The sequence below is a fragment of the Meleagris gallopavo genome, chromosome 26, assembly GCF_000146605.3.
Source record: "Meleagris gallopavo isolate NT-WF06-2002-E0010 breed Aviagen turkey brand Nicholas breeding stock chromosome 26, Turkey_5.1, whole genome shotgun sequence".
Classification (NCBI taxonomy): domain Eukaryota; kingdom Metazoa; phylum Chordata; class Aves; order Galliformes; family Phasianidae; genus Meleagris; species Meleagris gallopavo.
The window spans coordinates 5,262,765-5,273,588 of record NC_015036.2 but is presented as its reverse complement, the minus strand read 5'-3'; the positions used below and the strand labels follow the sequence as shown (position 1 = coordinate 5,273,588).

The 10,824-nt window shown below is 62.2% G+C and overlaps 2 protein-coding genes across 4 annotated transcripts; both read right to left on the bottom strand.

The window, feature by feature from the left end:
* Positions 1-6: 6 nt before the first annotated feature.
* On the bottom strand, positions 7-2,482 carry TAGLN (transgelin). The gene is made up of 5 exons (XM_003212755.3): positions 2,406-2,482; positions 893-1,091; positions 619-796; positions 446-548; positions 7-337 (listed from the first exon to the last, which is right to left on the bottom strand). The coding sequence occupies exons 2-5, from the start codon at positions 1,070-1,072 to the stop codon at positions 196-198; spliced, it is 603 nt and encodes a 200-aa protein (XP_003212803.1). The 5' UTR covers positions 1,073-1,091; positions 2,406-2,482; the 3' UTR covers positions 7-195.
* An 878-nt stretch (positions 2,483-3,360) lies between these two features.
* On the bottom strand, positions 3,361-10,818 carry SIDT2 (SID1 transmembrane family member 2). Of its 3 annotated transcripts, XM_031556895.1 has the most exons (28): positions 10,607-10,818; positions 9,652-9,773; positions 9,417-9,578; positions 9,287-9,332; positions 9,109-9,210; positions 8,947-9,030; positions 8,742-8,853; positions 8,597-8,662; positions 8,402-8,495; positions 8,143-8,198; positions 7,930-7,941; positions 7,772-7,843; positions 7,615-7,689; positions 7,347-7,409; positions 6,986-7,107; positions 6,838-6,911; positions 6,665-6,731; positions 6,467-6,540; positions 6,263-6,386; positions 6,063-6,180; positions 5,862-5,998; positions 5,671-5,779; positions 4,976-5,052; positions 4,837-4,883; positions 4,451-4,556; positions 4,242-4,352; positions 4,055-4,168; positions 3,361-3,977 (listed from the first exon to the last, which is right to left on the bottom strand). In XM_031556895.1, the coding sequence occupies exons 1-28, from the start codon at positions 10,802-10,804 to the stop codon at positions 3,915-3,917; spliced, it is 2,607 nt and encodes an 868-aa protein (XP_031412755.1). In that variant the 5' UTR covers positions 10,805-10,818; the 3' UTR covers positions 3,361-3,914. The 3 variants fall into 3 exon arrangements, with proteins under 3 accessions (XP_031412755.1, XP_010722030.1, XP_010722029.1); XM_010723728.1 differs by lacking the exon at positions 7,347-7,409; XM_010723727.1 differs by lacking the exon at positions 7,930-7,941.
* Positions 10,819-10,824: the final 6 nt, after the last annotated feature.

The following is a 10,824-nucleotide window of genomic DNA, read 5'->3' as shown; positions in this document are numbered from 1 at the left end:
GCGGGGGCTGCCGCTCGGTGCGTGCTGCCGGTCGATGCGCTGAAGGGTCGTTTGGGCTGGCTGGCTTTTTGTTTTCAATAAATACCAATCGGTGAGGGGCGGTTGGAGTCGCCGTTGCCCCAGCAGCTGCGGCACGCGGGGCAGAGGGAGCGGAGACGGAGGTCCTGGCTGGGGCTGGGGGAGGCGGGGGGCTGCCTAGCTGATGATCTGCCGGGGTCGGCCGTAGCTCATCCCCGCCTGTGATGCGCCCTTGTTGGTCCCCATCTGTAAGCCAATGATGTTCTTGCCCTCCTTCAGCTGGCTCTCGGAGAACTCCCGCTTGTGCTCCTGCGCCTTCCTGCAGGGAACAGACAGAGGCGATGGGGCACCTCCACGCCCCCCCGGACCCCGACCCCCCGGGGCCATCAACCTCAACCCTCAACCCCAGGTTTGTGCTCCCACTTACTTCATGAACCAGTTGGGATCCCCGTGGTAATGCCCATCGTTCTTGGTCACCGCCAGGCTCCCCAGGGCCACAAGTGTCCTCTGCACCGCCGCCATATCCTTGGCTATGAGAGGGCAGCGCCGTGAGTGCTGTGAGCCCCCCGCCTGCAGCCTCCCACCCACCTGTGCACACACCTTCAAAGAGGTCGACGGTCTGGAACATGTCTGTCTTGACCACACCGTAGTCCTCAGCCGCCTTGAGGAACTGGGCAATCTGTTCCATCTGCTTGAAGACCATGGTGGGAGGGCTGTCGGGGATCTTGACAGGCTTGGAGCCGTCAGGGTAGAGGCTGTTCACCAGCTGGCTGAGGACCTGCGGGCAGAGGAGAGGCTGAGCTCTGCGCACTGTGCCATGTTGTGCCATGCTGTACCACGTCGCAGCGCTCCCACCCTTCAGCCTTGCACTTACGATGCCGTTCTTCAGCCAGACCTGGAAGCCCAGGCGGCCCCGGTCCGGGCGGCCCACGCTGGAGCCGCACTGAGCCACGATCCATTCCACCAGGCGGTCCTCCAGCTCGTCGTCGTACTTCTTCTCGATCTTGGACTGGACGTCCCTGCTCATGCCATAGGCTGGGCCCTTGTTTGCCATGGCTGCGGTGGGCAGAGACCTGGAACGGGAGGGGGCCGTGAGGGGCTGCCTGCCCCCACACCCAGCGTGCTGCATCCCATGGCATCCTCCCTGAGCTCATCCCAGGGCAGGCAGTGGCCGTCGATGCCAATGGAGATCTGGAGGTGTGAGCACGGCCGTGATCCTTGTAGCACAGGTGGATGATTCCCACCCAGATCTGCCTTGCTTGGGGTGCCCATCTCGCTCAGCCAGTAGCCAGCTCCTGCTGGTGTGGATGTCCCCAGCGTTGGGTGGCCATGGCTGGAGCTGCCTGCAGACACCCAGGAAGGGAGCGGGCAGTAGGGCTGGGTGGCAGTGGCACAGCAGAGTGCTGTGAGCATGTCCTCGTGCCAGCACCAGTGGGGCCAGGCCATGGCAGGAGCCATCCCGTGCCCTTGTAAGGACATGGTGCGGGCAGAGCAGAGGGTGGCTGTGGTGGGCAGCGCCAGAGGATGTCAGGGTGGGTGCCAGGAGGGAGAGGTGCTGGGGAGCCAGCAGCTAAACCCTCACAGAGCTGGCCTTGCTCCTCCCCGCCCGGCTCCTGCTTGGGTTAAAGCCAGCTGGGTGCTGGGGCTGGGCCATGGAGCAGCACGCCTGGTTCCCACATCCACTCCTTTCCTGGGCTTCCCCAGCAGCCAGCTCACCCCATCCACTGGGCAGAGCCTCCCAACTCCTGCAGGACGGCACCGAGCCCTGGCACAGCAGGCAGAGCAGAGCAGAGCAGAGCAGAGCAGAGCACATGTGGGGCAGAGCAGAACATACAGCCTACTCTCTGCCAGCAGCACCCACGAGCCCTTCAGACAGCCCTGTGCCCTGTCTCCAGCGCTGCTGAACCCAGACCAGCCCCACACCCACCTCTTGACCTGTCTCCCTGCACTGTGCCATGCCCCTTTCCTGCAGGAACTCAACCACTGGGGGCTGTGTTTGCTTCCCCTGCGCAGCTGGGGTTGGGTTGAGCCAGCACCCACCAACACTGCTCCTGTGAGCCACGGAGCAGTGGCAGCAAAGTGGTGCTGAGTACCAGAGGCAGCAGCATGCCCTGAGCAGCATCTCCAGCCCAGGGAGTTGCAGCCCTCTCCGTGGGAGCAGAACCCCAATCCAGAAAGCATCATTCCCATCCCAGCCAGCAGCATTTCCAACCCAGCAGCATCACTCCCATCTTCGTGGCATCATCCCCATCCTAGAGAGCAGCATCCCAATTCAGGGAGCAGGACCCCAACGTGGGGAGCAGCATCCTCATCCCCACAGCAGCATCCCCATGCCAGGGGCCGGCAGCCACAGCACACCCTCCCTCCATCAACCCCGCAGGACTCACAAGCAGCGACTCAGGGAGGCGAGGGGCGATGCTCGGTGGGTGCCAGCACACTGCACAGTTCGGAGGCCGACGCTGCGCTAAAAGGCCGGACAGTGATGTCAGCAGCCCACGGGACAGCCCCCCACGCCCTCCCCCCAGCCCCACAGCACACCATGACTCCGGCCCAGGCACCATATTTGGGGAAAGACTCTGAAAACCAGTGACTAAAGCCCGTGCTGGAGCATTCCCCGCGTGCCTCAGCCCCAGTGGTTTTGGGGCAGGGAGGAAGCGGGGCCCGGGGGCTCTGATGAAGTAAATCCTTTTATAGGCAGGCGCTCACGGAGTTTTCTGCCCTGACTTCATGGCTGGCTTTCCCCTGTGCTCACTGCAGGGATGGGAGGCTCCTGGTGGGTGGGGGCACGGGGGGCAGCGGGTGCGAGGCTGGGGTATGGGATGGCCGCGTTGCACACAGGGGCTCTTGGAGAGCACAGCTGAGCCAGGGCTGGGCACTGCAGGGCGGCGAGGCTATGGGCATCCCATGGGCATCCTGCCAGGGCAGAACAGGTCCCGGGCATTGCTCTGCCCCGGTGGGGTGGACAGGATACAGCAGGGTGGGGGGCAGAGTTGATGTTGGGATGGGGTGTGATAGGGCTCACAGTTTGGCACAGCCACACCGTTCTGGGCTCTGCCCGACCCTCTCTGCGGTGCCAGGAGCTCCCACGTGGCACAGCCACAGCTCCAAGCTCATCCTCTGGGGATCCTGTGTGCTCAGCGAGGGGTGCAGCCCCAGGACCCCACACATCCATCCCCCCTTCCCCAGGACTGCCAAACGCCCCCACACCCCAGCCCAATGCCTGCAGCTAACAGCACACAGAACCCTACGCCCGGAGTGTGGCTGACACCCAGCGGCAGGGTGAACCCACTGAGCCCCCAGCCCCAGTCCCAACCCCACTCCCAGTGCCCAGGAGGCGGCAGCTGCTGTAAAGTGCAGAGACTTTAATGCGAGCCGCCCGGAGCCCAGCTGAGTGCTGAGCACTGCAGGAGCAGTGGACGGGAGAATAAAAATCCCGAGAGGCGCTGAGCCCCGTGGCCGCCCGGGGTGCGAAGGCATCGCCATGCCCCACACCTGGGCGTTAGGCACTGAAGGTCCCACACCAGTGTGTGTGGAGCTGCGGGACGGGCAGCCCACCAGCGCCTTTCCAGTGTCACTTATCACCAAGGATGGGCGCAGTTCCAGTGCAGGATTAGGGCCAGGCACCGCAGCGCATCCCCAGAACCGCTTTTGGCGAGGACGTGTGCTGGGCAGCCCCGGGGATGGTACGGTGAGCAGGAGGTACAGAGGGGCCAAGGAACCCCGGCCTGCTGCGGGAATGGCGATGAGGACGGAGCATCCAGTGGGGACCCACAGCGCAGGCACGGCCCATGGGGTCCTGCTGGGCTTTTGGCACAGCCCTGGGTGGTGGCACCGGGGAGCAATGGGACGGCAGGGCCCTGGGTGCCGCACCGTGCTTGGCCCCTCTCCTCCAGGCTCTAGAAGACGTAGATCTTGTCCCGCTGGACGCAGTCCAAATCGTCATCCAGTGTCAGCAGCACCTGCAGAGGGGAGCGGGGCGGCAGTGGGACGGGCAGCAGGGATGGGGAGTGGGATCTGTGCAGTGGGCAGCACCTACCAGGAACGAACCAAACATGGCAATGGAGGAGAGGAAGTGCCAGATGTCGTGGTCGTCAAAGAAGTCGAGCAAGATGCAGTCACGGTTGTGCTCCCGGGACTCCGCTGGTGTTTTCTGTGCAGGATGGGGCAGCCATCACCATGTCTGCCCCATAGCGGCCCCACACGCCTCATGACTGCACACCTACCTGCCAGGTACTGAGCCCCTGGAAGAAGAAGAAGAGTGCAAAGCCCCAGACCACAGAGGTGCCGATGATGCAGAGCAGGGGGATGAGTTTGATGCGTTCACCACTGCGGAGCTGGAGGAGATGGTGGGTCACTACACACCCTCGAGGGGCCACCCCTGGCACCCTCCCATCAGGCACGGGTGCCCGCATGGCCAGCCTGCAGCTCGCACCTTCATGATGATGTAGAAGGCGAAGTAGAGGAGCAGATTGCAGATGCCAATGGCCAGCAGGTAGGAAGCGAAGTCATTGGGGCGGACAAGGAGCCCGTAGGCAGCACTGAGGAGGCAGCGGGGTCAGCACAGCCTGGGGACTCCACCCCCATGCCCCACTGCCCACCCTCTGGTTCTGCTCCTCTGGGCACTGAAGGAGCACTGGGGGCTCATGCCGTGCTTGGCTCACAACTGTCACGAGCTGGGTATCCTCAGCCCAGATGGGGACAATGGGTGGGGGTCGCTGAGGCTGAGGGAAGCAGGGTGGGAGCAGCAGTGGGCGTGGGGGGGTCTGGGCACGGAGGAAGCTGTGTGGGAGTCTCGCTTGCTCCTGGTTCTGCACTTACAGGGACCAGTTGATGATGTTTCCCATAACCAAGAGCACCATTCGGTCCTGTGAAGGAAGACAAGAGGGGTGAAGGGGCACAGCCCCTCTCCTGAACTGGTGGCCAGCAGTGTCCCTTCCCCTCTGGTGCCATCACTCACCACGTACATGGGGCCACTGCACTGCCGGACGCAGTCTGTGTACATCACGTGAAGGATCCTGCGCAGGATGCCTGTGTCTGCAGAGAGTGGGAATGTAGTACTGGGGGCACAGAGCTGGCCCTGTCCCATCCCATTGCATCCCATCCCAACCCAACCCATCTGACTGCAAGACATCCCAATCCAACTCAACACCTCATCTCATTTCATTGAATCCCATCCCAAACCAATCCAACCCATCCCATCCCATTCCATCCCAACTCATCCCATCCCACACCACTGCATCCCATTGCATTCCATCCCATCACATCCCAACCCAATCCACGCTATTCTATTGCATCCCATCCCATCCCAACCTAATCCATCCCATTCCATTGCATCCTATCCCAACCCAATTCATCTCATTGCATTGTCCCATCCCTTCTCATCCCAACCCAACTCATCCCATCCCAGTCCAACACAACCCATCCCATCCCCTTCCAACCCAACCCATTGCATCCCATCCTATCCCAACCCAATCCAATCCATCTCATTTCACTGCATCCCATCCCATTCCAACCCAACCCATCTTATCCCAACCAATCCCTCCCCCCCCCACCTCAACCTATCCCATCCCATTTCGTCCCCTCCCATCTCATCCCTTCCCATCCCTGCTGCCTGCAGCACAACCCCCATGCACACCCACACTCAGCCCTCACCGAGCTTCCAGCGCCCCATGTAGTACAGCTGGGTGCTCAGCAGCAATGTGGCCATGATGTGCATGACAGAGAAGATGATCCAGAAGACCATGTTGCCTTTGCCAAAGACCTACAGGGAGAGTCCAATGACCAGCAGGTGGGCAAGTGGCCACCCCACACCGCGCCCAGCCCCGCTGCACACCCGCACTCACCACACCAATGACAGAGAAGAAGATGACAACAGCCAGACAGGCATAGGCGCTGTAGGCACTGGCGTTGATGTCCGGGTGCCGTTTCTGGTACAGCTTCAGCATGCAGAGCCCAGCAATCATGTACATGAAGGAGGTGTCTGCAGGATGGAGCGGTGAGCGGGGCTGCAGCAGCTCCCAGCACAGTGCTGGGATGGCACTCACCGAACTGGAAGTTGGTGTAGTTGGGGCAGACGTGGTAGCAGGCACTGAGCAGCCCCTCCATCATCAGCGCCGTGCCCATGGCATAGAAGAGCCCGAAGTGCTTGGGGATGCCACACTCCTGCAGGGGCAGAGAGGAGGGGAATTGGCACCTGGGGAGCAGAGCTCTCTGGGGACACGGCCTGGTGGCTGCGCATTCTTACCAGGGCGTGTGTGTCATTGCGCATGAGCGCCCTGTTGTAGTTGATCTCCCGCTGCAGGATGATGAGCAGGAAGAGCAAGCCCAGCAGCACGTAGCCCAGGTTGCTGATGATGTTGTTGAAGGCGCTGCAGGGGGGGTTCGGCACGTCAGTGCCCTGGGACCCACATCCACAGCCCCGCCCCGTGCCAGGACCCCACTCTCCCACCTGAGGTTCCCCAGCGGGTGGGCACACAGGAAGTTGTAGTAGCAGATGTCCTGGTTGCCGGTGACATTCACCACCTACAGGTGTGGGTACAATGAGAGGAGGCGGTGGAGAAGTGGGAGGAGATTTGGGAACAGCCAGGGACACGGGCACATCCCCACTGCGGCTGCAGAGCGTGGAGTGGGAGCACCGCCTGCTCACCGTCTGGTAGGTGATGACGAGCTGGACGACGGGCAGCGCGTAGAACACGGCGATGGTGGCAATGTTCCTGGGAGGGGCACAGCAGTGTCACCAATGTCACCGCCACTCACCCAGGACAGTGGGAGAGGCACTGCCGGGACACGTCCCCAGCCCTCCAGCCACCCCCTGCTCACCAGAAGTAGATCTGGTATTTCTTCCGCAGCACCCGCTTGTCCTTGCGGGCCAGGTCGGCCACACAGAGGTATTGCTGGAAGGAGAAGCAGGGTGAGGGCAGCGCCCGGAGCACGGCACGGCGTGGCAATGCACGGGCACAGCACGCACCTTGGTGCGGATGACGTTCTTGTCATAGTCGATGTCGGCCAGCGTGTCGTAGTCGTCCTCTTCAACAGAGCTGAGCGAGTCCAGGCGCGGCCGGCCGGCCACGTTCTCCAGCGACCGCTCTCCTGCAGCAGAGCCAGGGAGGTCAGCAGGGCTGCACTGAGCACCCACGGCTCCTCACCGGCAGCAATCACCCCAATTACACCCACACCTCCCCGCCGGGGCGGGAGGGGCACAGAGCAGAGCTACACCCTGGGATGTGGCCGCATCGGGGCCGAGGACACGGCTGGGTCTGTGCCCAGCGTCAGGCTTGGGCAGGGCAGATTGCTTTGATTGGACCGCCCCTGCTCGGACCAACATCTACCCATGGCAATGTACTGGTGCCTCATCGGGGAGGAGGGGATGCGCCGCTTGAACTGCTCCTGCGCTTTAAAGGAAAGCAAGAGTTATTGGGGCAGGATGAGGGCTGAGCCCACGAGCCCACCGCCGGCACCTCGGGAGCTCCCCACGTATCACCGCCTGGCCAGTTGGTGATGCCCAGCTGGAGCCCCTGCTGCAGGCTGGCAACGAGGGGCTGCCATGGATGGAGCGAGCAAATCACTGGTGTGCCCTTGGGGCAGCTCCGCACGCACCCACATATCCATAGGAGACGTCTGCAGAGCCCATGCTGTCTGTGATGGCCTCAGTGCTGCAGGAGGAACCGTTCTCTGCAAAAACAAAGGGGGTGGACATGGTGGCACGGCCGCTGGCCCCATAGGTACGGGGTGAGGGACGGCGTGCAGCACTCACCAAAGGAGCCGTATCCACAGCCCATGTAGGGGGCATGCCCAAGGAAGGAGTCTGGGATGCTGTGGGCGTGCCCTGCAAGACAAGAGGGGACACACAGCACCATCAGCACCCCAACACGGGGCTGCGCCCGCCTGGTGTGCAGCAGTGCCGGCACCTACCCAGTAAGGATGCTGGGGGTCCCAGAAAGACATGGAAAAAGAGAGAGATTCAGTCAGTTGCCCAAGTCCCAGCTCAGCCACGTCAGCCCCAGAGCAGAGAAGACAAACCCCCGGACATCCCTGCCTCTGCTCTTTGGCACAGGAAAGGCTTGAAAGAGGAAAAGGACCCACCAGCCCCAGGCACATCCCCCCTACACGCCCCCAGCCCCTCACCCGTGTCCAGGCTGGGCGAGTCCATGGCAGCCAGGAGCCCTTTCTTCTTGTGTTGCCTGCCAAAGGAACTGGACGTGAGCTGCACTGCAGGGCTGGGACACGATATTGGGAATGGGACATGACAATGGCGATAAGACACGGCACCAGGGCTGGGATGTGGCACTGGGAGGGGGCATGGCACTGGGGATGGACACTGCACTAGGAGGGGATGGGCTGGCAGGCTCCTTGATTGGAGCAGGGTGGGACTGTGAGACCTCACCGGCAGTTCTCCCAGCAGGCGATGAGCACCGTGATGACATAGAAAGAGAGGAAGATGCCGAGGCAGAAGAGCATGCTGTTCACGTATGCCTCCGCTGCAGAGAGCCTCAGGGTGAGCAGCAACCCCCGGTCCCTGCACCACCCAGCAGCCCCCAGCCCTTAACAGCACCCGGAGCCACCTCCCACCCAGGCTTACAGGTTATGGCCGGTGACACCATCACCTCCAGCATCTTCTGCCGGTTGTGCTGATCCACTGGCTTATCTGTGGGAAGGCAAAGCCAGCGGTCAGCCCCACGGTGTGAGCCCAGCCCCATCCCCAGCACGAGCCCCACGGTGTGTACCTGGGGAGGTGCGCTTGGAAAGGGGGTAGTAGGGGAGGGCTCCTCCGCAGGCTTCATCTTCTGTCTTCACCACAACCACCACATAGAAGCTGTTGCTGGGGAAATCCTTCCTCTGCAGTGTCCATGTTGGGGAGAGACATGGGTCAGCAGCACCCAGGTGGGACGTGTGGGACCCTATGGGGTGGGACGTCCCCCCCACACCCACCTGCACCGTGATGGCCGCTTTCTTGGTCATGGTCTGGTACATCCCAATGAAGGCCACGTTGTTGTCCAGGTCGTAGACGGGGCACTGTTGGGCAGAGGGATGGGCCCATCAGTTCAGCTGAGCACCAAGGGCTGCCCGCTGAGACCCTGAGCCCCATCCTACCAGGATGTCCTGGATGGAGATGACGGAGCAGGGGAAGGCCATGGCTGAGGTCACCTTCACGATCACCGAGTCCACTCCGTCAGGGAACTCATACTTGAAGTACTGTGGGCAGAAGGACACCTCGTTCCCCGCGCTGTTCCCCCCGGTGCCGCCCCTCTGCCCCAGCACAGCCCCTCACCTGCGGCTGTGACGCTGTGGCATTGAAGGTGAAGGCTTCATTCGTCCTGCAGAGAGCACGGAGAGGATGAGGGTCGCCCAGCGGGGCAGCCCGGTGACAGCAGGCAGGGGATGGGGTGGGGGTCCCTCACCGCAGCACAAAGTTCTCCACGCGGGTGACCCGCAGCTGGTAGGAGGCGTTGAGGGACAGCGTGGAAACGTCCACGAAGAAGTGCTGGGTCTCCACCTCCACCTTGGTCTGCGGTTGGCACAGCGTGCGGCTCACCTCCTGGTAGGCGTATTTCCGCTGGTACCTGGGGAGGGCAGATGGGAGCTGTGCCACGCTGTGCCAACAGCCCTGGGACCCTCAGCCCCACCGATACTCACAGCCCCCGAAGGATGAGTGGCACTTGGAATGAGACCACCGCCTCCTTCTGCCTCACCACGAAGAGCACGGGCAGGTCCTTATGGTCAGACAGGACGTTCACCGACACCCGCACTCCCTCCGTCTGTGGGAAGGTGACACTTTGGCCTGGCAGGACCTTCCCCGGCGCGTGGACTTTGCTCAGCCTGCGCTGGCAAACACGTCGGCCCCTGCTGCTGGGGGGACACCTCCCTTCTGCGGGATTCTGGGCTGTCCCCAGTGCCCGGCTACACTGTCACCCCAGGCAGTGACACTGGTCTGCCTGGTTTCCCTGGGTCAGCGGAGGCACTACTTTATGCCTGGTGCCGGGGCAGCAGGGAATGGGAAATGTGCTCTGAAATGGGAAACATGGCCCCAAAAATGGGTAATAAATCCCGAATTGGGGTAATGAACCCTAAAATGGTAGGACAAGGGGGGAATGGCTGATAGGATGGTGAGGGGATGGCTTAACATGATAATGTTAGATGTGAGGGCGGTGAGGCGCTGGCACTGCTGCCCAGAGAGCTGTGGTGCCTCATCCCTGCAGGCACTCGAGGCCAGGTGGGATGGGGCCCTGGGCAGCCTGAGCTGGTGGGGGGCAGCCCTGCCCACGGCCGGGGTGGCACTGGGTGGGCTTCGAGTTCCCCTCCAACCGGAGCCGTTCTGTGGTTTTATGATTCTATTACGCGAGAAACATCCCCAAAAATGGGAAATAAACCCCAAAATGAGAAACATCCTCCTCCAAAAAAACAAACAAAAAAACCCCACAACAAAATACATCTCCAAAAAGGGAAACTCACTCCAGAAATAGGAAATGCACTCCCTAAGAAAACGGAAACTCACCTCCCAAAAGGGGAACACACCCCATAAAAGAGAACACCGACCCCCCGGCCACCTCCGGTCGCTGCCCACCCCGCAGTGCCGCGGCCGCCGGCTCACCCTGTTCCTCAGCACCGTGTGGTTGAAGGCGTAGATGTTGAGCGTGTCGCCGGCCACCCAGTCCGAGTAGATCCTGTCGAAGACGGCGTCCTTCTGCTCCACGTTCTTCTTCGGCTCCAGGGGGTCGGGCAAGGCGGGCGGAGGGGCGAGCAGCCAAAACAGCGCCCAGGCCAGCGCGGCGGCCCCGGCAGAGGGCATCGTGCCCGCATCCCCGGCTC